The 26,742-nt window shown below is 37.6% G+C and overlaps 1 protein-coding gene across 1 annotated transcript in view; it reads right to left on the reverse strand.

Moving 5' to 3' along the window:
- Positions 1-1,562: 1,562 nt before the first annotated feature.
- Positions 1,563-26,742, reverse strand: part of SH3TC2 (SH3 domain and tetratricopeptide repeats 2) — a 42,836-nt gene continuing 17,656 nt past the window's right edge. The window contains exons 8-18 of the mRNA XM_070937365.1: positions 26,230-26,303; positions 24,050-24,245; positions 19,010-19,143; positions 17,828-17,869; positions 16,018-17,730; positions 15,719-15,899; positions 11,230-11,380; positions 10,121-10,243; positions 7,849-7,999; positions 6,531-6,727; positions 1,563-4,734 (exon numbers count right to left, since the gene is read on the reverse strand). Of these exons, the coding sequence (XP_070793466.1) occupies positions 4,543-4,734; positions 6,531-6,727; positions 7,849-7,999; positions 10,121-10,243; positions 11,230-11,380; positions 15,719-15,899; positions 16,018-17,730; positions 17,828-17,869; positions 19,010-19,143; positions 24,050-24,245; positions 26,230-26,303 (3,154 nt within the window). The 3' untranslated portion in view covers positions 1,563-4,542. The remainder of the gene's footprint in view (positions 4,735-6,530; positions 6,728-7,848; positions 8,000-10,120; positions 10,244-11,229; positions 11,381-15,718; positions 15,900-16,017; positions 17,731-17,827; positions 17,870-19,009; positions 19,144-24,049; positions 24,246-26,229; positions 26,304-26,742) is intronic.

Here is a 26,742-nt window from a genome sequence, read left to right on the forward strand (position 1 = left end):
GGTTCTATAGAACCGGTGCGAACTGGGGGCAACCCACCACTGCTCTGAGTACAAAAAGGTTAGTCAGAAAAGCAGTGAATCTTAGTAAAAAAAAATCTCTAATTTCAGGCAAAATCTCTCAGTAAAATTTTTAAAGCCACCACAATGGGCCTCCATGTTGAAACTAATAAAAAGTTCATTTTATTTATACAGAGGTTGGGTTTTTTTACCTCAACATGGTGTAGTTTTCACCGCAACAGAATGATTGGTCAAAGAGACCCAATTAGATTGATTGGTCAAGTGGTGTCTTGAAACTGGATTTCCCTACTTTAAATTCAAGTACTGCTTTCCACCAGCTTTCCAGGAAAAGGCCCATTTGGACCAATGTTGCCTTCATTCCAGATATTGGCAGTGGTGTATTCAGCCGGTTTTATCCGGATCCACACAATCTGGTAGTGGCAGCTGTGGGAGGCTCCGCCCACCTGCCCAGACATCATCACATCCCGTTTTTGATGCTCTGCGCATGCGCGGAAGGGTCTGCACATGTGCAGAGGTGGTGCATGTGAGTGAAGCCAGCGTGCGCATGTGCTCACATTTGCAAACCGGTAGCAAAGGTAAGTGAATATCACCCCTGGATATTGGCAATTGGAAATGCAACCCCCTAGGAAAGTACTTCTGTCACTGCCAAATTGAAATGTTCAAGAACTGTGAGAAGGGGTCTCAAGAGTAGATCTTGAGCAATTAAAACCAAGAAAAGAAGCCAAACAATGTTCCTGGTGCATATTCAAGTGCCCCACAGATTTTCTCATGAATTGTTTACATTAACTCACTCAGAATTCCAAGGAAGTAAAATAAATAACCATAAACTTGAATGTCCAAATAAAGATTTGGGCTTTGGGAGTTTGGCAGACCGGCTTGGCATTACTGTGGAGAATGGCAGGCAATGTCTTAACTCATCTTCCTGAGGTAGGCAGCAACCAGCTCAGAGAGCAGAAAAGCAAATTATTTTTCTCCTTTTATTTCCACCTATTATTCCAGCCATTGTCCAGACAAGTCAAAGCAGGTAGAAATTTAGTGAAAGAGCAAATATGTTTCTATACAAGGAAGAAGAAAAATGTACGTACATGTGTATATGAGAAAGAGATTGTGCATGCTATCATGAAATCTTTTGAACTGCTTCGGTATTTTTTCAAATAACAAATGTTATTCCAATATATTCTGTCTTAAGTCATACTATGCCATGACATCATTTAAGTTTGCCAATCCAACATGGATTGTTTTTAAATTTTTCCTTAAATAATGAGATATTTTTTTTTGAGAAGCAAGTTCTTGTTATTGCAGTAGACTTTTTTTTTAAAATGAGTGTAAGATAACAAATCTCAGCTTCTGTGCATAACATTAGGAAATTTGTTTTGTATAGGATGTAGAGAAATGTACTGTATGTTTCTCAACATACAGTATCCAGCCACAGATAAGTCTTAAAAGTTCAGACTGCCTAGAAGCCTTTATCCATTTCTTAACAGATTCTTTCTTGTTCTTAATAAGGACTAAAAGGTCTAAAGGAATTGAAAATACTGCCTTTATTGCCCTCTAATGGGGAGATGAGCTATGGTACAAGTAAAAAGCAAAATCTGTTTAACCAGTGATAACACCCAGGATCATATATAAACACAGGTAGCTGTCATACAGAATCAGATAATTAGCTCAGGTCTGGAAGATGCTATAGGTGAGTCTTTCAGACAAATCCAGATTTTCTATTGGAGGCATTTTTCATGCAAGGTAATAAAGAATGTACCTGGAGCCATCTGCATAACTAACATGGAGTCTAACTTTGAGCCATGACCCTGTGTCATATTCAGTTATTTTGGTGCTGCAACATTTGTTCTGGAGTCATTGTGAATGACTGTAGCAATGCTTGGGAGAGAATTGAAAAAATCTATATTTATTATCCTGCTTCAGAATGGCTGCTGGTATAATAGAGAAGATTTTCACAAACAATGTTAATTTTGTGAACACTTCTCCAGTTTCATTGTGACATGTCCTTCACCACTTTGTTTCATACCTTTGTGCAAAACTCAACATTCAGACACAAAGCAGGTCAGGGGAAAATCCCCCGGGGGTCTCACCAGTAGACAGAGAGAGAGAGACAAAGTTTGCAACTGGTTTGTGTTTCTTCCTTAATATTCAAAACACAATCTGACATAACCATTATTTATTGCATGGGGAATCAGGTCTGCTCTAAATTGTTGAGACATCCTATTTCATCTCAGAATGGAAACGAATGGGCAATCTCCTCTAGAATGTTCTTGAAAAAAAGACAAAATAAGGTGAATTTGTGTCTGTGTTACATTTCATTTCAAGAACAAAATCTTAGAGGCAAGGCAAGATGTTTCGAGAGTGCTTCATGAAGCAAAATGATTTGATTGAAACAATCTGCTGCTTTCCAAAGCCTTTGAGCCCCAGAATTGTTCCAATTCTGTTTATCATTTTTAAGGGAAAAATTCAGGAATTGGGGAGTTATCCTACTATTGTATCTGCAGCAAATTTATTTAATTTTAAATTTAATTAAATCAGATGTAATCCTGGTCACACTCCTTTTATGGATCTTACTTCTGGCATGCTATTCAGAAGAATGATACACTATTTGGCCCCTAAAAGATTTGTACCCCGACAGCCCAACCACACAGCATCAAAAATGGGGCTATATCAATTCAGCTTCCCACTTTTAGCCCTGGTCATATCAAAATATTTCCACATGCGGACATCCTGGACAATTGGCTCTGACGTTTCATTTGAACTGAATATACTTGGTGGGGCTACAAGATGGTCTGTAAATCTGTAGCATCTCAAAGCTAGCAGAGCATTAAGCCTCCTAAGAATTTCAACTTCCTTTTTCGTTTTAAAAAAGCCCATTTCTATTCTGAAAAACAACTTGAAAACAAATGTTTGATTCTTGGTGATGAGGACAGTCAATAGTTTACAGGCAAAAAGAAGTGTGTGTCTTTATTTCCTGACTTTGTTCTAAAGAGATCAAGTCAAGTCATCATGCATAGAGGTCATCTCATGTGTCATTTGTTAACAAACCTTCATAACCCTGTGAGGTAGGCTGGGCAGAGAGCAAATGTTTCAAAGTAATCCCATGAGCTACATGTCAGATAGAGCTATGGTGGGGTAGTAAGCATGCTCTTCCTGAGGGTATCTGACAGAGACAAAGAATCTGAAAGTTTTGTAGTCACTCTCCAGCAGTATGGAAGCCCAATACATCTGGCTGAGTATAGAGATGTCTTTGCTTTCCCAAGAGGCTTCCAATCATGTCTTTCCTTCTCTAGGTATACAGGAGCCATTTTCCTTTCTTCTTCAGGATCAGTGGAAAGCTGGCAATGGAAATCATTAAGAAGGAAGGAGATACCTCTAAAGAGCTCATTTAACCATACTTAGGATATGGTATTCTGGGTTTCATCCTTTCCAAAGGATACTTTTGGGATCTTAATTTAGTTTATTTGAAGCATGAGGCAGATATCAATAAGAAATCAACATAAATATAAATACTGATAAGTATTTGAGTTATTCATGGCATTTGGTGACTTTATGCATGTTCTTGCATTATTTTCTTGGCAATAATATAGAAACAATTTGTTGTGTTGCTTTTTTTTTTTTTTTTACTCCATAGCCATCTTATAACCCTGGGATTTCATGATGTTTTCCACTGAAACATAGATCTGGCTTTGCTTAGCTTTTGGAGAGGAGCCGTGGCTGGGTGGATTCTACCCCCTTTCTGGTTGAAGCACAGATAACTGATGAAATACACAGGAACTGTGTCAGTGTCACATTTGCTGCAAGAGCATTTTTTTCTCACTTTTTGTCTTTTGTTCAGGCTGTCAGAGGCTTTCCGTTGATCTCTATCTTGTAACGGACTTTGCCTTTTGGCAGTGAGGATAAATGGATGGAGGTTGACTCTCCTCTCCAAGGATCAGACCCATTTACTTCTTATCGCAGACAATCTGCACTCACATACCTTTTCAGTGCCTACATTGTGCATTCATTATCTTGCTCTTTTTTCTCCTTCTGCTCAACCATATTGATTCTCAGAAACTGCTTGGAAGAATCTGCTGTTTCCTTGGTGAGGTTTTCCAAAAGTGATTGGCTATTGTGTGAAAATGGCTGGCCCAAGGTCACCCAACTTCCTTTGTGCCTAAGGCGGGACTAGAACTCACAGTCAACCAGTTTCTAACCTGATGCCTTAACCCCTACAACAAACTGTCTCTCAATCTTGCTTCAACTGACTCTTTTGCATCCTCTAATCTCTTAAATAAGGCCCATGTATGTGAATGAAGTCTTCTTTACATATTGCTGATAAAATAAAATTTAAAAAACGAGCTTGCTCAGAATACTCAGAACACATTAGCTGATGGCCAGCGTATATCCATTTACAACAGCCCACAAGATTTCTATTCATTCAGAAACACAAGGGACTAGAAGCACCAGATCATGATTCTCTTCTTTTCTTGGCAGAGGGACAATGATGTCCTTTCTTCATGAGCTGTGAATTCCATAACAGATGGATCATACATCATGTCTTCCTTCACTTAACCATCGAGCCCGATATGTTGTCCACCCTCTTGGGCTCTTATTTGTTTGGGAATTAGTAAATATTTGAGCCAACCTGGCTTGGATCTTGCCTTGCCAATTGTAGTCATCAAATTCAGTGGCAGCAGCCAAGGCCAAGAAGAAGTAATTGGCTGCATCCTGCTCATCCTGAGAATAAAAGGAAAGAGAGAAAAAGTAAAGCACTGGAAGGCACTTCCAGTCAAGGCTGAAAGAATGGTAGGGATGAAAAATGGTCCATTGCCTAAGAAATTTAGAAGAACCTTTCAACACTCACTACAGGAGCCTTACTTCTGCTCAGTGCCAGCTGACTCCAATTTGGCGGTTTGAATCTCACCAGGCTCAAGATTGACTCAGTCTTCCATCCCTCCGAGGTCGGTAAAATGAGGACCCAGATTGCTGGGCCCAAACTGCTTACAGGTGGCTATAAAGCACTGTAAAGCGATATATAAGTCTAAGTGCTATTGCTATTGCTATTGCTACAGATTGGAACCTCACATGGCTTTTCCAACTTTAACAATTCATCAATTTCATACATATTAAGTACAACTAATAAATACAAAATAATATAATATGTATGAAGGGACATTCCTAAGAGGTCTGTAAGGGGCGTGCATAAGTGCACCAGCGTGCCTACCGTCCCTGTCCTAATATTCCTTTTTACTTATTCTTTTCATGTATTCAAATTATGTTTATACTTTTACATGTTATCTTATATATGCTTGACAAATAAACTTATGATTATGATTATGTGGGGAGCTCCTGAAGGGACAGGATCAGTGGTGGGCTCCTCCCGGTTCGGTCCGGTTTGGCCAAGCTGGTAATGGTGATGATATGACGTCACCGAACCGGTTCTCCCCCCGCCGTCCTACCCCCTACCCCCCCACATTATTCTTACCTTTTATTTGGTCCCACCCCCAATCTATTGCTGCCTCCTGAGTCCCAGCTGATGACTAGAGGGAAAAAAATTGTTTAAACTCTTGCCGCGGGGCTTCAAAGGGCCATCCTACAGCTGATCAGTGTTAAAAGCAAACAAATGAGTCGGGTCGTAAGTGCGAGGACTGGTCGTAAGTGCGAGGACCTTCCAGAAATGACTCTGACCAGTTAGCCATGCCCACCTAGTCACATGACCTCCAAGCCACACCCACAAAATAAGTCACGCCCACAGAACCGGTAGTAAAAAAAATTTAGAACCCACCCCTGGACAGGATGGAGCTACTGAAAATCATACCCGAAGTAAGGGTATTTAGAAAGGGAATGGCAACTGCAGAACAAAATAAGGAGAGCATCAAAAGTAGAAGACAACAGGATGGCATATTATAAATTATGAACAGTTAACAGCCTGCAACCCAAGCCACGTGTAGTTCTTCCAAGCAGCGTGTGAAGCTTCCAGAACCCTTCCAAATTAGAGCATATCAGATCTGCACTGAAAAACCTCTGATGAATAATAAAGGGCAGAAAAAAAGATTCAGAGAGTTCTAGTCTTTTACTGACATTTAGTAATTTCTTGGAGATAGTTACATTCTGGCTCTCGTTGCTATACTCCAAAGTGCAACGAAACGTCTATTTTAATTTGAAAGAAGATGAGGAATTATTGAATGTATGAGAAGGGATCACAGAGGCTCAATTTAACTGAAATGGAATAAAGTAAAATTTAGCTTTTATCCTAGCTTGGAAGCATAGCCCTTTGATTGATTTGTCATTCGAAGGCCAAAGTTTGGACATTAGCCTTTTGTAAACTGAAAAAAGTATTAACTGAATAAAAGTGACTTGGAGGTCCAGAAAATGGAATAGTTGCTGACATTGCAGCAAAGAAAAAATGCACTCATTCAATATTTTCACAAGATTTTGTATACCTTCACTTTTTAAGTGCAAAGTAAATCAAACCAGAACACCTTTGCTAAAATGCAACAGGTCATTATTACGTTACAGATGCTATCTTTCACCTTTAATTTGTGGAGAGTGAGATCTCCCAGCCGGTAGTAAACCCTGGAGTAATATATGGCTTCTTGAACCCCTTGCAATTCTGGTGAATGCAAAGAGAGAGTCCTCAGGTAGCAGTCTTCAGCCATCTCATACATTTGCAGAAGGTAATACACAGTTGCCAGCCGATGAAAGGCAACCAATTCTTGCAAATGATCTCCTGGAAGAAGAAAAGTGTCAAAATAGCATAAATGACTATTGGGCAATTGTAAAGGCTGGAACATTTGTAACTCTCCCCTTCCTCCTAGAGCCCCAAAAGACCATGTTCTCTGAGCAGCAACATTTCAATTGTTTCCTGCCCAGTTCCCAGGAGTTGTGAAGACTGCAACATGCTCCCTTGCCACCACCTTTTTGTTCCCCCAGAAGTTAATGTGCAGTGCCAATTCCCCATGCTGAAAAGTTTCACAGTAACAGCCATAACAATCAATGCAAACAATTGTTATTTATGCACATCCCTAATGTCATAAAAAATTCAATGATAGGGAAGAAATGGCAATTTCATATAGTAGGCATTAAACAGTCCATTGCTGCAATCTTGAAAAATGTGCATACAATGCTTCCATAGGCACAATCATTCACAGTGGAAATGAAAAAAATTGAAAGACAGATTCCTTGCTTGAAACATGATAATGTAGACTATTAAATTTTACTGCGATGAAATTAGACGTGCCATCTTCAAAAGCTCACGCAGAAATATTCTACTCTAGGGGAAAAAATATGTTGTCCCATGTTGAGCAGTTACACAACAAAATGAAGATGGCAAAAACGACAAAGATACGTGAAATAATCAATTTGATAGGAACACATTCCATTTGTTTTCATTTAAGAATTTCTAGGCTATTACTTGCAATATCATTGTCAACTAAATTCTGTATCCAAAAACAAGCAATGTTTTGTACAATGCCGACTGAGTAATCTCTGACTGGGACATCAGAAGGAAGGATAAATTTATCTGCTAATTTTTTCCTAGTGGTTGTGGATTCATAAAATCTGTGAAGAACCATTGCTTTGATTCTAAATGAAGTCAAGTATAATAAATGTCTACTTACCTTTGTAATCAGATTTTGTGCCTTTTAAAATATTTACTGAGGCTAACTTGAGTATTTTAAATTGACTTGGGTGCTACCAAATTAAATTCCAGTATTTCCACATTTTAAATTGGCTTGGGTGAGACCATCTTCTAAGAGATGTATGTTGGTTATTTTTCTACTCACCAATCATTGACAATTTTCAGAAAATGAATTGAATATTCTTGGGTTATAAACCTTGATTCCTTCCTACCTACATCCACGCTGAGTCTGACTGCCAAGGTAGCAAATTCCAAAGCATTTTCATAATTGTGGAGCCCAATTTGGAGTTCAGCTAGCTTGTTGAACACTCTCAATTCCGTTTGTGTGTCTCTCAATTTCCTGGCCAAAGGTATAGCTCCTCCCTGGTAAAAACATCAAACAATTTGTCATGGTGGTTTCATAGCCATCTACTATCCATCCTCCCCCTGCAGCCAACCAAGAGTCCCTCAGAGAGGTCACACAAAGCAAAGAAGACCTGACCATGCATTCAGCCTCTTTGATAATCATTTTCCATAGCATCATTTTCTTATAACTGAAATGAACAAATCTCACAGTTTTCATGTTTATAGATAAAAAGTGCAAACATAACTTTCGTGGGTTCTCATTTAACCTTCTCTTGAACTTTAGATGAACCTGAGATCATTTTGCTTTTTGTTTCCTTGTTTTGGGCAACTGGATGGCTGCCCATTTGGCTTTTGCCTAGAAACAGATTTAAGTCTATTTAATTCAGCAAAATTAAAGCCTTATGTCACTACATATTTAACACAGTTTGCACACATTGTTTAATATGAAAGAAAAGGCTACTGTTGGATCAGTCAGACCATTATAGACTTTCAGGAAGTGGGCATTTTTTTCTAAAAAAAAATATTGATTTCTTATTTTTAAAGATGAAAGGGCTATACATTTTCTCTTTTCTTTTTTTTTAAAAGGGAACAACTTCATTAATGCTTCGAACACTTAAAAAGAAAAGGTAAGGTTTTGTTACTACAAAGAGGGAAAGAGCAAACACACACAAAGAAAGAGAACTCTTGCTTACTTTGTAGTTAAAGATATTTAAGTAAAGTTTTTAAAATGCATCCCTCAGTACAGATGGAAGGGACACTTCTTGTAAGGACCACCATCAAGCTGTCAAATCAGGGGTGCTATTCAGCAGATTCTGACAGGTTCTGGAGAACCAGTAGCAGAAATTTTGAGTAGTTCAGAGAACCGGCAGTGTTGTGGCCCACCAGCGGCCTGCGCGGATTGTTGTTGATCCCGACGACGAGGAGGCTGGTGTGGTGTCACGCCAGCAGCCTGTGCAGCCAGCGCTCGAGTCGGACAGCGAGGAGACTGAAGAAGATGTGGTGCCAGAGGCCTTCAGAACCTCCAGAGGCTCCTTTAAGTGAAGAGGATGAAGTGGAGGAGCCTCTTCTCAATGCACGAGCACGTAGAGCTGCCAAAAGGCAGGAGTGGTTATTCAGGAGGAGGTCTCCTCGAGAGTAAGGCTTGGGGCTAATTGGCCACTCCCTTAGCCTATTTAAGTTTGCATACAGCTTGTAAAAAGCTGCGGGAAACAACGTGTGTTCATTCATTCGTTCGCTGATCATTGAATTTGAATTTTCTCTGCAAACCTGGCTTCTGGGTTTTCTACCAACTCTAGTAAAACTCTATCTTATTTGTGGAATTTCTGGCAAGTTGCTAAGAACGTTTTATTAACAGCCTGCATTTGCAAAAGGCTGTGTTTTGAAGTAAACTGAGTTTTGTTCAGTGTTTGTATGTGCTACATTCTTTGGGATCCGTAGCTGGGGCAGAACAGGCAAATACCACCTCTGGCTGGCCCCAAAGTGGAGAGGGAATGGAGATTTTGAAATATCCTTCCCCTGCCATGCCCACCAAGCCACACCCACCAAGCCACACCATGCCCATCAAGCCACACCCACAGAACCGGTAGTAAAAAAATTTGAATTCCACCACTGTGTCAAATGCCACAGTTGCACTGGACTGCATTTTTACCCTAGCAATCAGCAGCAGCAACAGCAATCCAGGTTTCTTTAAAAAAAAAAAACAACGCTTTTCCAATATTACTTGAAGGTATTAGGGATTGAACCAGTGACCTTTTGCAGTCAAATCATATGTTCTATCATGAAGGCATTAATAAAATAAAAAGATGATACATACACAAAGAGCAACAAGAAGAAAATTCCTCACCACAATCTTACTTCCACAATTAACAACCACAACACAATCAGCGGTCCTCTCACCTTCACTGCCATGCCTAACTATACCCCCAGATTCCAATATGTTTATTTTCAGCCGGCAATATTAGCACGTATGCTCAGAATGAATCTTTGGAATAGATTGGTGGTTCCCCCCATGATTTCCGTCTGATGTACATCTCATTTTCCACTTTCTACTTCTGCACAGTTTCTTTCCATCAATGTTAGTAACACCCACTAGTGGCAAGCTCTAGAGATGTGAATACAAATATATCTTGTAGTTGGTACCCTGTAATATTCCAGTGCCTGGTGCCTGTTCTTGAGTCCATTGAAGAAGACATCTCCTGCCTCTTCATATAATCCCATGGCCAGGTGCAGCTCTTTGGGTTTCAGTGCTGTCTCTATGGATGCCTGAAAAGGGGAACCAGTGAGGTTAACAGCTGAGGCAATACCATCAGGGAAAAAAGGCAAATGTTTGCTCAAAACAACTCAAGACACTTCAATTTAGCTGCATACATTTTAAGGCTCCTATGCATAACAAAATACAGAATGCTTCATGACAATTTTTTTATTTCAATGGCAGAGACCTCATAACTCCAAAAGAAAAAGTGGAAATCAGGTGCGAAAGATTCAAAAATCTCTCCATACAGAGAGATTTCCATTGCTCGGTGATATGTACCCTCTTATTTTACTTCGTAACATTAAGTTCTCCTTTTTTTTTTTTTTTGTAGTTTGATGTTCATCACTCTAATGTTCTTCTACTCAACCTCCTCTTACTTTTTACTACCAAATCTCTGAAATCACCACACTACAAATCCAAATGTTGCTTATAAATCTAAATTTTGCACCCAGAATCTATGATAAATGAAAGTCACAGATTTTCAATATTAAATATTACATAATCCAATATTAAACACTAATATTTAATATGATGTAATATTAAGATTAGTGTGCAATATGTAATTGCACATTTCGTATAAAGCTTTGAGCACAAAACATGCATATGTGCAATGCAGAAGATCTGTGGTTCAGCCAAGATCCTATATCTTGGCTGAATCACAGCCATATTTATATAATCTATCTATCTATCTATCTATCTATCTATCTATCTATCTATCTATCTATCTATCTATCTATCTATCTATCTTAGCTAGAGAGATATTTACTGCCATGGTTAGTGATGCCTTGTATTGTTAGACACTGACTCAGCATCCTCATGTGCCAGACACTGATGAAACCTCACATTTTATAAAGATTGATTAGTGATCTGTGTTATCCAATGATTTAAATCATACTTCTGCAATAATCTTTTACAAAGTGGTTAGATTAAAAAGTGACAACTAGTAAAAAAGACCAAGCAGGGGGATACCAACTTAGAAAATAACTTTTTTATGTACCTGTAAATACATTTCCACAAGTTCATTCTCTTGCATTTGATAATAGAGTTTACCAGCCTGTAACCAGGCCTGGGCTGTTTTAACAGTTTCCTCCAAGTCAATAAATATTCTGAGGCTCTGCTTGGTACAGTCCAATGCCTGTTTCAAAGATCTGTTGGATTTACATGTATTTCATTATTACAAAGAAATTAGTGAAACTCATGCATGGTCAAAATAAACTGCCCCATTTTAATCCAGTCTATAAAACATCCCTTACAAGAAACTGTATTGTGACCTTTATACAGACTGAATTCTTTCCTTTGGTTTTAAATCCAATGGAGAAATTCTTTTAAGCAGATGGACCTTTAAATAGGTCTTTAAACAAGTTCTTGTTCTAAAGATATCACTCTTAATGAAAGGACAACTGGACTGCCACTAATGTTTCATGGCAAAATGGTATCACTCTATGTGGTACATGTTTCCCCTATCTGTCATGTTGGAGACACACTATAGAAGGAGTTTCAGGATGATGCATGACCTGTTCACTACAAACGACACATGTGAAATGTATATATATGAACACCGCAACCCTGGGACGTGTTGCCCTCATCTTGCAGGGTGTGGGATATCTGCTCATTGGTACATTGTGTTATCATTTTTTCTGTCACTTGAAATGGAAGAATTTTACCCCATCTTCCAAATAGCCCAAATAAATGTGGACTAAGATAAAAGTAAACTCGCACACGGAATGCTGTTACCTTCTCACCAAAGGTGGTCCCTAATTTTCTACTTGCATTTTTTATGTGCTTTCGAACTGCTAGGTTGGCAGAAGCTGGGACAAGTAATGGGAACTCACCCTGTTACACGGCACTAGGGATTTGAACTGCTGAACTGCTGACCTTTTGATTGACAAGCTCAGTGTCTTAGCCACTGAGCCACCGTGTCCCTCAAAATATGGACTACCAGGGTCTAAATTTGGGCTTTTGAGAGAGGGAGGGAGGGAGGGAGGGAGGGAGGGAGGAAGGAAGGAAGGAAGGAAGGAAGGAAGGAAGGAAGGAAGGAAGGAAGGAAGGAAGGAAAATTTCAACAGAACATTAGCTGTCTCGCTCTGAGATTCTTTAACATTCACTACAGATGAAAAGATAGACAGACTGCCTAAATCAATAACAAAAGAACAATCACTATATCACAAGCTGCTAATAATTTCTCCTAATGTGATATGAATATGATATATGATATGGTATCATTTGACATGATGTCATAGGATATGATACTCATATGATCTCTGGAGTGTGATAGTTCCTTAAACAGGAATTGGTATAGCACAACCTGTTACTAAAAGGCATGCCTACTTGCAAACTGGTTCTTATTTCTATTATTAATACTATCAACTATTAATGCTAGTTTTTGAATGGTACCCCTGAAAAAAGAAGTCATATAATCTATGAAAAACACACATGAAGGAAGAAGACAGGATCTGTAGCAAGGGGACATAATAAGAAACAATTGAAAAGTGATCATACTAAATCTAAATTGTTATTATATATAAAATCCATTCCATTGCGAACCACACCACACCACCAAAAATTAATATTAAACAATAAAGCTGCAAGAAACACATTCAAGAGATTTAAAAAATAATAAGGAAAAAGGTTATTTGCTTTTTTTTAATTATTATTATACAGTTTAAAAATCACGTTATGAAGAGACAGTTTCCAAGATTTTGGATAGCAAAAGAAACCCCAAGGAGATATAACATAGCAAACTGCTTTCTTTAGGCACAAAAAATCTTGAAGAAAGACGAGAACCAAGCAGAAAGCAATCCATTCTTTTTAGTTCGTTTGCCCTATTCATTTTCCTCTTCCTCAAAAAATTCCAAGCGGCATCATTTTTATTATCTTCCATTCATACTAACTCTTGAGTGGCATTTATTCAGGATAGCACATGCATTCATTTAAGGGGCAAGATCATAAGCCATTGACCTCTTTGTGCTTCTTTTTGTGACCTATGGAGTCTTTAAAGCTAGAGAATTCTCACTGTTGCCTTGGTTGAGGGATATAGGCAGTGCTATTTCGTCTGCTTTTAGATGCCTTTCCTCAAAGGTTAGGCTCAAGAGATTACAAAGCAACTGCCAGGTAGCACTGCAGGTGAATCAGTGACAATCTTCAGAGATCAAGAGGGTAGACCAGCATTTCTCAGTCTTGGCAACTTTACCATTTGTGGACTTCAACTCTCAGAATTCCCCAGCCAACTGGAGAATTCTGGGAGGTGAAGTCCATACATCTTAAAGGTACCAAGGTTAAGAAACACTGGGGTAGACACATCATTAGATTCATGGGGTATCCATCTCTGAAATCGATGTGCTGTTTGTATCCAAAATCAACAATGGCTATGTTACCAACATGTAATCTTTTTTTCTAGTGAATTCATTAAGAGCCTTGGTAGCACAGTGGACTAATGCACTGTTATTAACATCTGCTGCTTGCAATTACTGCAAGTTTAAATCCCACCAGGCACAAGGTTGACTCAGCCTTCCATCCTTTCAAAGGTAGGTAAAATGAGGACCCAGTTTGTGGGGGCAATAAACTGACTTTGTATAAATATATAAAAGTATGAAGGCTATTGCTTAACGCATTGTAAGCCATCCTGAGTCTCTGGAGAAGGGCGGCATAAAAATTAAAGCAAAAAAAAAAAAAAAAAGATTACTCCCCTCTCATTCTATCTCCAAGCTATCCATAATAGGATAGGCTTAAAACCTTGCCTCTGACTTCCTGCAAATGTAGATTTCCAACATCCCTCTCCCCTTTTGTAGTTATGTCAACATTGCCTTGTTGTGAAGAAGCCTAGTGCTTTTGAAAAAAGGGGAAATATGTCTTTGAAGCAGGTAATTAGAAACAACTTCAATATGTATAAGTAAACAACAGGGGAAAAGGAATAACCTTGAGAAAGAGAAGGAAGAACTGCTATGAAGACAATGGGAAGATAAAAAAAATCTGGGCTGGGCAGATCAGTAACCTGAGTAAGCATTTTAGATAGAAGTCTTTCTAGTTCTCAGGTAGATAAACTGAAGGAGGGGGAAAATACATTCAAATTCGCAAGGTTCTGTTATTATAAATTTGTAATAAAAGTGATGTTAGTATATGTAACTCAAGTTTCCAAGACTGGCCTATCTTGGAGGGCTGATAAAGTACATTGATGCAATTGCCAGTCAGAAACAATGGGAGAGAGATTAGAACTTAATATTGTTTTTATTGAATTCTTTTCCTTTTTATATTTTTTAATTCTTTTCTCTTTTTTCCTTTTCCCTTTTCTTTCTTTTATATAATTATGTGCATTTATTTTTAGAACAATGATAAATAACAACGTTATCAATATTGATCTCAGAATCTTATAGAGATTTTAACTTTTTTCTTAAGATAATATATGGAATCCAGGTCTATATGTTTAATTAACAAATTAATGAAATATCAAGTTAATGCATTTTAAATTTTATGATAACTATCCATCTTTCTTTGCTGATATTTATTTATTCCCCACATTTTTTTTGCCTTTTTTTTCTTATGCAGCTATTTATTCTGTTCTTTAAATATTTCAAACAAATTATTTATTAAAAGAAAAAACAAAGGAAAACGTGGGAACTTGAAGCAAGTGAACCACTATGACAAATCTAGTTTGAAATTTCTGGTGACAGATACAGATTTTCTCCTGTGCACTCACACACTCCTCTTTGGATCTTGGTTATTGTATGTAGGCCCAGTGTCTTTTTTCAGTCATTTGTTACAAGGCATATTAATATGACTACACTTGTTAACAAAGGAGTTCTGAACTGAATTCACAGTAAATAGATTAACATTCTGCATCTGAATGCAGAATTGTTTCTACATCTTTTTTAAAAGCAAGTAAATCTTTGTATATACTTTCTTTTTGCCTCTTTCCTTATATTGAAGATGTCTCTGCCATCTATATTTATCTGGCAAGTGAACATATTATACGACTGATGAAGTGATTTCTGGTATACCAAGAGAAAACATGCTCTGCTTTAAAGTGTCACAGATCTGTGCCGATTTTCTCAGCGACCAAGACAACTAAACACGGGAGAATATTTCATTCTTCCTAAATGATACATATAAGCTAATAATATCAAATTACTATTATTTATTTTTTAAAGATTTCTTTCCCCTTCCTTCTTTCCAAAATGTTTAAAGCATCTGACATTAAAATCAATGGCAGAGAATGCATTAAAACCGAATGAATCTTTTTGAAAAGATTCTAGTGATAATCTGGTGTTCAATGGATTATAAACAGTGGAACTCATGCCACTTGGGCATAAAGGCATCAATATTCTAGAATTTCATGCTTTAAATATTACTGTTTTTCACTTAAAAATGATAAAAGGGAATTGCTTAATGACAAAATCCAATGTAACTGAAGCACTGTTCAAAATATTGCAACACTTTGAGCCCTAGTCATTATTTCAACATTTAATAGGGGAACCTGAGTGCTGACTCACCTGGGTGTATGAAAACTTTGGTAGAGTTGGCTGAGGTCCTGTAGAAGGTGTCCTTCTTTTTCCCTGTCCTGAAGTTGCCGAGCTAGAAGAACTTGGTGCTCATGGTATAGAATGCAGGCTCTGCTATCAGGATGCACTTTACTGTAGAAATGGCAGAGGGACTCAGTGACACGAAGTTGACCTAAATAGCATCAGATAAAACAGATTATATATATATAATTTTTATATATATAAAAATTGCCAAATAAATAACAAACTTGACTTGACCTGACCAACTTCCCCAAAGAATAAGTACTCACTTATCACATTTTGAGTCTTCAAGGCAATGGCCAAGGCCAGCTCATAAAAGATGATGCCTTCTTCTGCCTTACACCTCTCTACCTTGGACTGAGCCAACCATAACAAAATGTGCACCAGTTCCATTTGCGTATCATCACCATCCTGGAGGTCAAAGTACAACTGAATGGCCTGGAGAAAATAGTATTCTCCTAAACAGTAAGCCCCCAAAGACGTGATTAGGCAACCAAAGTTGGCTAAGGCAATGGCTTGGTTCCGCTGATTTCCATTTTCCTGGGCTTTCTTCAAGGCCCAAAAGTAGTTCTCTGCTGACTTTTGGACCTGCCCTTCTCTTTTAAGGGCAATGGCTAAAAGATTGTGAACCACCCCATCTTGTGTGATGCTGTCCGTCTGCCGCAGAGAACACAGGAGGTATTGCATGATCTCTGAGGTCTTGTCTGGCTGACTGTTCAAAGTAAACAGCCACCCCAAAGAAAGGGATGCTTCAAATGCTTCTTCTTCACCCATCACTTTACCTAGGGCAACAGCTTGGTTGGAGTAATGCACGGCTTTTTCTAGCATGCCGTATTTGAGGTACAATTTGGATAAAAGTGCACACAAGGCCTTTTCAGTTGATACAGTCCCAGCTTCGTGGGAAAAGGACAACCCGCAATGCAGATAGAAGCAAGCCAACGCTGAGATGCCGTTGTGGCTTTTCTCTTGGACTTTCAAGAGTTTAGAGGTGTTTGCAAGGATGAATCCAGCTCTCCAAATGGGTGTGAAGCCATCTTTTATATTGCTAGGGGAGAACATCCTGGCAGCCGCCAAAGCTACATGGGGCACATACTTTTTTTCATACAGATAGGCAAGAAAAGGCATTGTATCTAAAGGATATGTACTGGTAACCTGGCTGGTGAGCTGTGCATTCAGAAACTGCAAGCGTTCTGCAAAAGGAAGAACCTCATCATATTTGCCCAGCTGCAAGAAAAGTCTGACAATGAGGAAACAGGACCTAATCTCCATTGTTGTGTTGCCTACAGCAATGGCTTCTCTCAGAATGTACATCACAACCTCTAGTTCAGCCTCAGAACTGAAGCAGTGTCCAGACAAGCAGGCCAGAAGTGTCATCCCTTTCCCAATCATCGATAAGAACTTTTGCTTCATCTTTTGCTTTAAATAAATGGCAGCCAGGTTTGCATGCAATGATGTAAGTAGAGGTAGATCTTCAAACCCCTTGTCCATAGCATTCATGGCTTCCTCGAAGTAGACTCGTGCTTGGGAGAACTTGGCCTTCCTGACACAGAGGCGGCCCAAAAGATAGCATATCCGAATGTGAGCCCAGGCAAGGTGGCCCCTCTTCGCCCAGTTCCTGGATGTTTCCAGATATATGACTAACTCCTCTTCATTGGTGAAACCATAGAAGGTAGAACTAAGGAAGGAAAAAGAGAGGTCATACAGACTTTGGAAATGAGGCACATAGCTATCTTGATTGAGGAAAGTCAGTATAGGATCAAACACATCACAGTCTTCCATATGCCCAGCATTTAGATCAATAAAGAACTTGGGGTCATCAAGGTCATCTGGCTCTGGCAGAAGTAAGTGTTCAAGGAGGGAAGGTGAGGATTCAACCACTGGAGTTGACTTCTCAGAATCAGTTTGAGTAAATAAACTGTTATAAGATTGCTTCCCCCAATTTTCAAACATCCAACCATTCTTATGTCCATGTACAGCAGCATCTGAAAATGATCAATAAAATACAAAGATATGATTCCCTTTATGGTGATATATTTCAGGGAAAAAACCCATCCCATTTTCCCTTTCAACCATATTCACCTGATGGTCTTCGTGGATACATCGCAATAGGTTCAAAGCCATCTGTGTAATCAAGAAAAATGAGAGAAATATTCAAAGGAACCCACTACAAGGTCAAAGGTCAAACTTCAAACTTGGCATTATAATAAAAAAAACTTAAGTTGCTTCATTCAAAGCATACACAAGAAAAAATGAAGTCCAATCTTAGCTTGGGAGATATGCTACAAGGAAAGAATACAATGAGTGTAAGGATTATAAAGCTATATGACTGTACTACAATGAAGGGAGAAGTACACTGTAAATTCTGAATTAGATCAACTTGTTCATTTTCTACATTGGAAATGTCATTAAAAACAACAGAAAACTCTGTTCAATCCTATTGTTCAACTGCCCTTTGATGTGACAGAGCACAGGGCCACTTTGAAGATACTGCAAGTTCAGTTCCAGATCACATCAAGTGAATTTTGCAATAAAATAAATCACACAATTATTTTGCTTTTCCGTTGCATAATATAAAAGTTACATTTTTACACTATATGTAGTCTATTAAGTGTGCAATAGCATTAGGTCTAAAAATGTACATACCTTAATTAAAAACTTTTTTTTATTGCTAAAGTGATTAATAATAATGAAAAAAGTTTGAAATATTATGAGAATTACTAAAATATGATGCAAAGACAATGAAGTGAGCAAATGGTATTGGAAAAATGGTGCCAGCAGATTTGTTCAATGCAAGGTTGTTGCAAACCTTCAATTTGAATTCAGAAAGGCAGTATCTGCAAAGCACAATAAAGCAAAGCAGAAGAAAATGTAGTACCATATGCCTATGTAACTGTTAACAGGTGATAAATAAAATTGAGTAGGGTGTGGGGCATAAAACCTGATGAGCAAGGAGGTGTTATCAGGTACATAGGCATATACTGTACTCCAATCACATCTGGAGGAGAACTTAGTGTGATATGTTGACAAGACTGATGGCCTTGGTTATATCTTCCTTATTACATCTCATCTTCCTGCTAATATGTCTACTAAGAACTAAAGCACATAGACATCATCAACATGACATCAAACTATCTCCTGAGTATTTTTCGATAATAATATTCTATCAGAAGATAAATAGTATAAAGATAGGGAGTAGCAGAAAATTTGGGAACAAGAAAGAGACATTAGAAAGAGACAACATCTAGAGATATGGAGACATACCCAGTCTATATACAGAGGTGATGTCTGTCTGTGCCCATTCATTAAGAAGATTACTGTAATATACCTCATTGCCATTACATGGAGCCTGGAGGAAGGCAGAAATTTCTTCACTAAAAAACACTGGGCTCTTTCTCCTGTGTTGGGAATGAAAGGGCAGAGAATGGTCAGTTAGTGCTGAATATCTTTTATGTTGCCAGAGTCCACTTAACTTTTGCAATGGTGGCGAATATCTGTAGCTCGAGTGAAGGATGAGGGTGGAGGTTCGTTCTCAGAGCTTGTGGGTTGGTTTCCGAACATTTCAACCCTGACATCCTCTAAACTCTGTTGAAGATATTACCTAGCCTAGTAATGAAACATTCGGAAACTAACCCATAAGCTTGGGAACAAACCTTCATCTTCACCATTTACCGTTTTCCTGCTATAAATGCAGAAAGAAAAATCCAGATCTTGCAATCTAGTATTAAGACTAGAAAAATCCAAGCACAAATCCCCACTCATTCCTAAAACTAAGGGATGATCTTGCACCATTTAATGATGAAACCAACCCCACAGGGCCATTGCTGAAAAAGAGTAGCTGGAGGATAAATGGGTGTGGAAAATGTATAGAAAGCAAGGTATCTGATTGACATCCCGAGTTATGTTTTTAAAAAGGCTCTTGAAAACATCTCAGCTATGTCTTCTCCTGCAGTTCAAAGTCCAGTTTTTTTTTTTTCTTCCTATGGCAAGGAGGTGTCACTTAACAGTTAAGTAAGGATGGATTCAAACACACACTAAAGACATTCAAAACCTTCTCTGGTAGTGATACTTGCAATGAAGTTTTTTAACAAAAGCAACCAAAGGAAAAATATATTGGAAATATACAGGGAGAGAGACAAGTATTGTATCTATTATTCAACTTAGCTGTTCCGAATGACAATTATACAGCCGAAAGTATTGATTAGAAAAACATATTAACATAGATTTCTTTTTTTACTCAAAGCTGTTTGCTGTTGTGTCATTCTTCAGAGGTTTTCTCCCATTTTTTAAAACTACAGAACCTATAAAAACATACTTTAGGGATTTTTACAGGTATTTTTAGTTTTCCAGATTTCTGCAATAATAACAGGAATTGAATTGATTTCTTATATTATATTAATGTATATACCAGGAGAATACAAACAATAAATTAATAAAAGAATCTTTAATGGAGTACTGGTTGGTGAATTCTCCATATCTTCAATGAAACGGACTGAGTAATTGAGGACTGATACTATTGATATGCCAATTTTCATACAATTCTACCAACACACAAGTGTTTGGAGGTGGCAACCGTGGCACAGTTTATATACTTGCATCAGGTGATGTGACCCAAGTTCTGAGTAGTAGCTTTTGTACAGTTATGCCATGTTTCACATCATTCTCCCTTTGTGTATTATTGCAGCACAAAAACAGTCTAAAGAGAATACAACTAAATAGACCAGTTTTATCAGACCTTTGAACTATTTTCCTTTTGGATGATACACTAAAATGAATGTAAAGGCACAAAAGGCTCCAATGGCATTCATCAAATCCAAAATTATCTTCCCAGATTTAATTTGTTAAAGAAAACTTGTCATGTTTAGTTTTATATATAAATGTTAAAATTCCTTTGCTATTAAAGGAATCATATATATATAGCATTCTTCAAATATTGTTAACAGGCTCCACTGATTATACCTAGATATTTTATGTAAAATATAAGTTTCTGCTTTCAATCATTTAGCATGCAGTTCAATGGCCACTTATCTGGAAGTAAATCTCATTGGAAGATGTATAAATCTGGGCATTTACAATCCATAAAAACTGGCAAAGAAGTATAACACAAAGCAAGGTTCCTTTCAGGGCATTAACAAAGTTACAATCTTGTGGAAGACAATACCGACACCTTGTGGCCACCACAATTTCACACGACTACAATGTTTTTACAGACAAGAAGACATTAACTCAAACATAAATTTGCACTTGGTAGAAATGCATTCTCCATTGTCTTTGGCACTGATGGCACACGTAAGTATTGTTTGTTTGTTTGTTTGTTTGTTTGTTTGTTTGTTTGTTTGTTTGTTTGCATTAGCCGCCCAACTCCAGTGGAAGTAACAGGAAATCAAATCATAATAACTACTCAATAAATAGTATTAAATAACCCTGGCCTTAGCCCGAAGCACGACTCTGGTCTATTGCAAATCTATCTTGATAGTGGTTAAGGTCTACATTTCCTATATTTTAATTTAATCTGTTTTAAAAGTAACTTTAAAGTCATAGAGAGAGAAGAGAGGAACTGCAGATGAAGAATCTCTCACAATATCCTGGTGCTCTGCATAAGTTAGGGCAAAAGTGGAAGCAGAGACAGTTTATTAAATGAAAGGGTGCAATTTGAGAAACCTATACTATAACAAAGAGGGCTCCTGTGGTCAAACTCTACTCATAGATATCTCTTAAGACTCTTGGTGTGTCCACCCTAGGGGTAACATTCCAAGAATTCTACAACAGTCACATGAAAGACATATCTTCTCCATTCAGGTAAAGCTGAGTCAAATGGCAAAACTAAATATAACTGCATTTATCTAAAGTATTTTAACCTCGATGCAGATTAACTGAGGAAGAGCGTCCTTTAGCTCAGCATCATTATTGGTTTGCATGCTGAATTGTTTATGAGTCCTTACCTTACTTTAGATAAAAGCATCCCATCTCTCCTCCCCATCTGCGTGTTTTCCATTGACTGGACAAAGAACTATATTTGAAATTTTAACAGAAGAGGGGGAAGGATAACTATTTAATGGGCACATGATCAACTGAAACTGATCTTGGAAACTCAAGTACGGCAGACTTAGCAGTTGAATTAGAGAGAACCAAGAATATTTTTGTTTTATTTATTTTATTTTTTGCCTTGCTGTCATTGTTGACTCCTGGTGACTGACTAGACTAATCCTTGCTGTTTTCTTGACAAGATTTTTTTGGAAGTGGTTTGCCATTGCCGCCTTCCTAAAGCTGTGAGAGAATGACTGGTCCAAGGTTGACTAGCTGACTTCACATCTAAGGGAGGACTATATCTCAGGGTCTTCCAGTTTCTAGCCTTGGCTCAACCAAGAAATACCGTGGTTGCAATCTAGACTGGAAAGTAAACAAAGAAATAAAAAAGAATCTTAAAGAAAGCTATGGAAAATAGTTTTATATTTATTCTTGAATAAAATGCTTTGAGGTATTGAACTATTAATGAACCCGTTAATAGTTGAGCTCTGTACCGTTAAAATACATTTCCTGCACTACTCTTTTGCTTGCCAGTTTTATTCTGTGTCCCATTGTTGTCAAATTAAATTCTATTTGGAATTTTACATAACAATAAAAAAGAATGTTTTCAAAAGGAATGTCATATATGCTCAGGCAACATCCTGGAAATAAACTCCACTGAATAAAACCCCACTCATTTTTCTAAAAATATTGTATTTTTAGTTGTCTCAATTGAAAGTTTCCCGAGATAGGTTTGCTTCTTTTGCTTTTTTCCTGCCTACCTATCAGGAACTGTCATCCCACAACAGACTTCCTTCAGTCTCCATGCAATGATTTCCATATTCTGCATCTTGTATCCAAGTATCCAAATTACTCCTTGACCTATCTTGGCTGATAGCTATTTACCTCTGTCAGAGCTCCATGGAAAGCTCTGCCAAAAGAAATCTATACCAACGTTCTGAAAAAACATATTCCAAAGTTGTTAAAAAGTTATAAACCTTTGGGCAAAAGACCAAGTACCCCAAATTAATGGAACAAACTTCATTGTAGGAAGGATTTTGATTCTGACCAGCTCAAGGTTGACTCAGCCTTCTATACTTCCAAGGTCATTTAAAACGAGGATCCAGATTGCTGGGAGCAATATGTTGACTCTGTAAACCGCTTAGAGAGGGCGCTAAAACCCTATGGAGGCTAAGTGCTCTTAATTATTAGCTAGGAGTTGGTTTCCACTCTTAAACTATACTAATGTACAACATTGCTTTGTCAGTTTTTCCTGGTGAATCTCCAGGTTTATCAGTTTGTGTAAGTCATGCACAGAGGCTATTGCAATTAAATGGCACAATTTTCGCATACTAGATGGGGTCTTTTAATCTATTACTTGAGGCTTCCGAAAATAAAGATTCTGTTGGATTTACGCATTGTTAATTCTGGCTTAGCACATGTTCACTTAGCTATATTTGTCTGTAAAACAGTGTTTGGATAATATCTCAAGATATCAATCTAGCCACCTGGGACTTCTTCAACCAAGAATGATAAAATAAACACAGTGTGTAATTCCTGTACATGAAAACTGAAACCTCTTCTAATATTGTTCTAATGTTTACCAGAATGTTTATGCTTATTATATCACAGGTAACATTTATCACAACCTCAGACAAACTTATTTATAGCTGATGTTAAGAAAAACTGGGAGAAAAGGGGCATATGTTTTAATGAAATGCTCAATATTCTAAAGGAGAGTTTAATAAGTTTGGTGGAAATGGCTATAATGCTAAAGATCCCACTCCTTAGTGCTTTACAGCCTCTCTAAGTGGTTTACAAAACCAGCATATTGCCCCCCCCCCTTTATTTTACCGACCTTGGAAAGATGAAAGGATGAGAAGATGCAGCCGATGAGAAGATGCAGTAAAAATAAAAAAGCCTACAAAACTCAAATAATAAATCCTGATTGCTTAGTGCCATACAGTTTTGGGAGCAGAAAAAACTTATAATCCACAGAGAAAGAGAACTCAATGTTCCTCTGATTACTTCAGCCACAAATAGTCAAGAAAAAACTGAAAGCTTCTGGGTTCTTTTTTTTCTTTAAAAAAATATTCTTATCATGTGGTTTGAACAAGTAAATATTTATTTCTTTACCGGGGATTCTATGCATGATTTTTTTTCTCATGTAAATATAAAAACTTGGATCCTGCCATGTTTCAACTAGATTGATTTGAAGGTCATTGAGTTCTGCCTTGGTTTCTACCTATGGTTTTTTTTTAATTTTTATATAAACACACATGCAGACATCATACTTACATTGATTCATAACTCTCGAGCTGCACTGATTTGGTTTGGACAAAGCCAATTATCCCGCTAGTAGTGGATTTTCCTATAAACCAACGGAGACCCGGAATGAGAAAGCCGATCACCTCCAGGATATCCCCTTTGCAGTAACTCAATTCATCCCAGCTTTTTCCCCTGTGATCTTCAGTGGCTGTGCACCTCCCTTGGCCTGAAAAATAGAAGGAGACCAGTCTCACATCAGAAGGCTGAACAATTGTATCATTCTCTCACAGCAGCACCATGGCTAAAGGCAGTGGAGAGTGTGCATGCAAACAAAGCCCGATTAACAAAAACTCTTTGTGTTTCGTGACATTTTTGTTTTCTTCAGTAGCTTAGACTTCACAGGCAAGCCTAGTCTGTTTTTTTAAAAGCAGTTATTTATTCCACAGACATATAAGAAGCTCTGAAGACATTTCAATTTGTTACAGGGGGTTTTGTGGGTGAGAGGGGGAACAGCCTTTGAGAAAAATAATTGCCCTACATCATGCATTTTTTTGCTACTTTTTCACCTAGTCCACTGCCTTTATTTCCTCCCTGTTTCATACAAATACAAATTCCATCACATTGTATCTTCTTGGGATGGTATCTTGGTTTCATATTTGGTAATCTGTGACTTTTTCCAGATGCCACTGACGGCAAATTAATTAACACTGAGAGCAACTCAGTCTAAATTGGTCGCACAGATGTTTCTTGCCAAACAGGAAGGCAAATAAAGACTGTACAAGGTGACGTCCTGAACAAATATACACTTTTTCACTGATGGCTGGAAAATCCCTGAAAAAAAAAAATACAGCATTTTAAATGTTGGCCAAGTGTTCATGAAGTTCCTCACTTTCTCAGCAAGCTATAAAATAGCAGAAGCACCAGGGATGGTCATTCTAAAAAATCCAAATCAACACAAGACATCCTCAGAAAATCCGATCTTAGAAACTGAAGGGGAATTATTCTCAGCATTTTTAGACTCCAAACTAACATGTTCTAAAGATAACTAAATAGAAAGGAAAATTCCAATGATTCCATTTGTAGCTTAAAATAAGACGAATGTCATGATTGGCAGTATTTTTTTCTGCCTTTTTATGAATCAAACTACACAAAAATCGGTAACCACCATAATCATGCTGGGCTTGATAAGTTAGGAACAGGAATTGTACATGCACACAGATAGGCTTCCTCTGAGTCCACTACCAACCATTTCTTTATAAATACACCATTATCTATCTATCTATCTATCTATCTATCTATCTATCTATCTATCTATCTATATCATCTTTCTTTCTTTCTTTCTTTCTTTCAATTTATATATAATCACTTTTTCATTCTGTTCAAAAGCAGCACTCCTACAATGAGAACAAATGGAAGCCAGAAAATTTGGGGTTCAAATACACACAATGATGCAAATAATTTTAATGATTAATTAGTCAATTGAAAGCAGAACTTCTCTTGGGGGACTAATAGACAGACAATTACAAAATAATTGTGGAAGATTGCTTTTATGTGTGGTGACTGCTTGAAGATTATTTTATATACAAAAATGGAAAGGTTATGAAATACCCTTAAGGGAAGAATTGGCCAGTGAAGATGACAGAATTGGCAGAGATAGCAAAATTGACTTGCTTGATTAGAGAAAGGACAATGACTGTATTGTAACCCCTTATGGACTTTTGACTGAGAAAAGAAAAAAAAGTGAATGTGTGATTTATAGCTTTCATGATTAGAAAAAGAAGACTATGGAAAAAAAGAAAATTGTGTTGTAACCTTAGAGACAGCATAAAGTAATAATGTACTTTTAACTGCTGTTAAGAAGATTGAAAGCAGCTTCTTTGTAACTCACCTTATTATCTTTCCTTTCCTTCCCTTTCTCTATTTTTTCTTTGCATTTTTTATTTCTCTTTCCTTTTCTTTTTCTTTCAAAATTAGTATTGTTTTTAATTCTTTTAAATAAATATACACAGAGAGAGACACACACGTTTGTGTATTTGTGTGTATGTGTATAAATACATACAGTACATGCACACATACAAATGTACACATTGAGAACAAATGGCTGTTTGAAAGCCCTATGAATGTGGCACATAGACAGCAAGTGAAATAAAAAGGGAGGTGATCAATTGATGATTTCTAAGCAAACTGATCTTGAGTTTTATTACACTCACCAATCTGCAAAGAGTCAGGCCCATTGATTTCTTTGGATATGCCACAACTGATTGGATAGTTCTTCAAAAACCACCTGCGAATGCAAACAGCTATGAACAAACTGCTTCATTGAGGGAAATATATGGCTGATGTCCAAGGTAGGAGACAATTAGTTACTAGATCTGCTCTATGGCATCAGATTCCTTGTATGCCTTCTCTTTTATAATTCATTCATGGAATCCATGGCCCAAAAGTATGATGATAGTGATAGCAATAGCTTAGATGCCTGTTTTAAAAGAGTGTTACCCAAATATAACACAAATCAAGATTCTGGAGCTAAAATATAGATGCAAATATCAGGATCACTCGTGAATGTTTTCAAAATATCTGACTTATGCTATTGGAGATGGAGACAGTTGATCTTGAACTTCAGATTGGTACTAGAGTAAATGCTTTTCACAGAAAATTACATCCCCAACTCCTACACTTAAAAAAAGGCAGGCAGCAAATGACAGGAATAATTGTCAGACAGA

This window comes from Pituophis catenifer, unplaced genomic scaffold (genome assembly GCF_029215685.1).
Source record: "Pituophis catenifer annectens isolate HBS135680 unplaced genomic scaffold, rPitCat1.0.hap2 SCAF_2, whole genome shotgun sequence".
NCBI lineage: Eukaryota > Metazoa > Chordata > Lepidosauria > Squamata > Colubridae > Pituophis > Pituophis catenifer.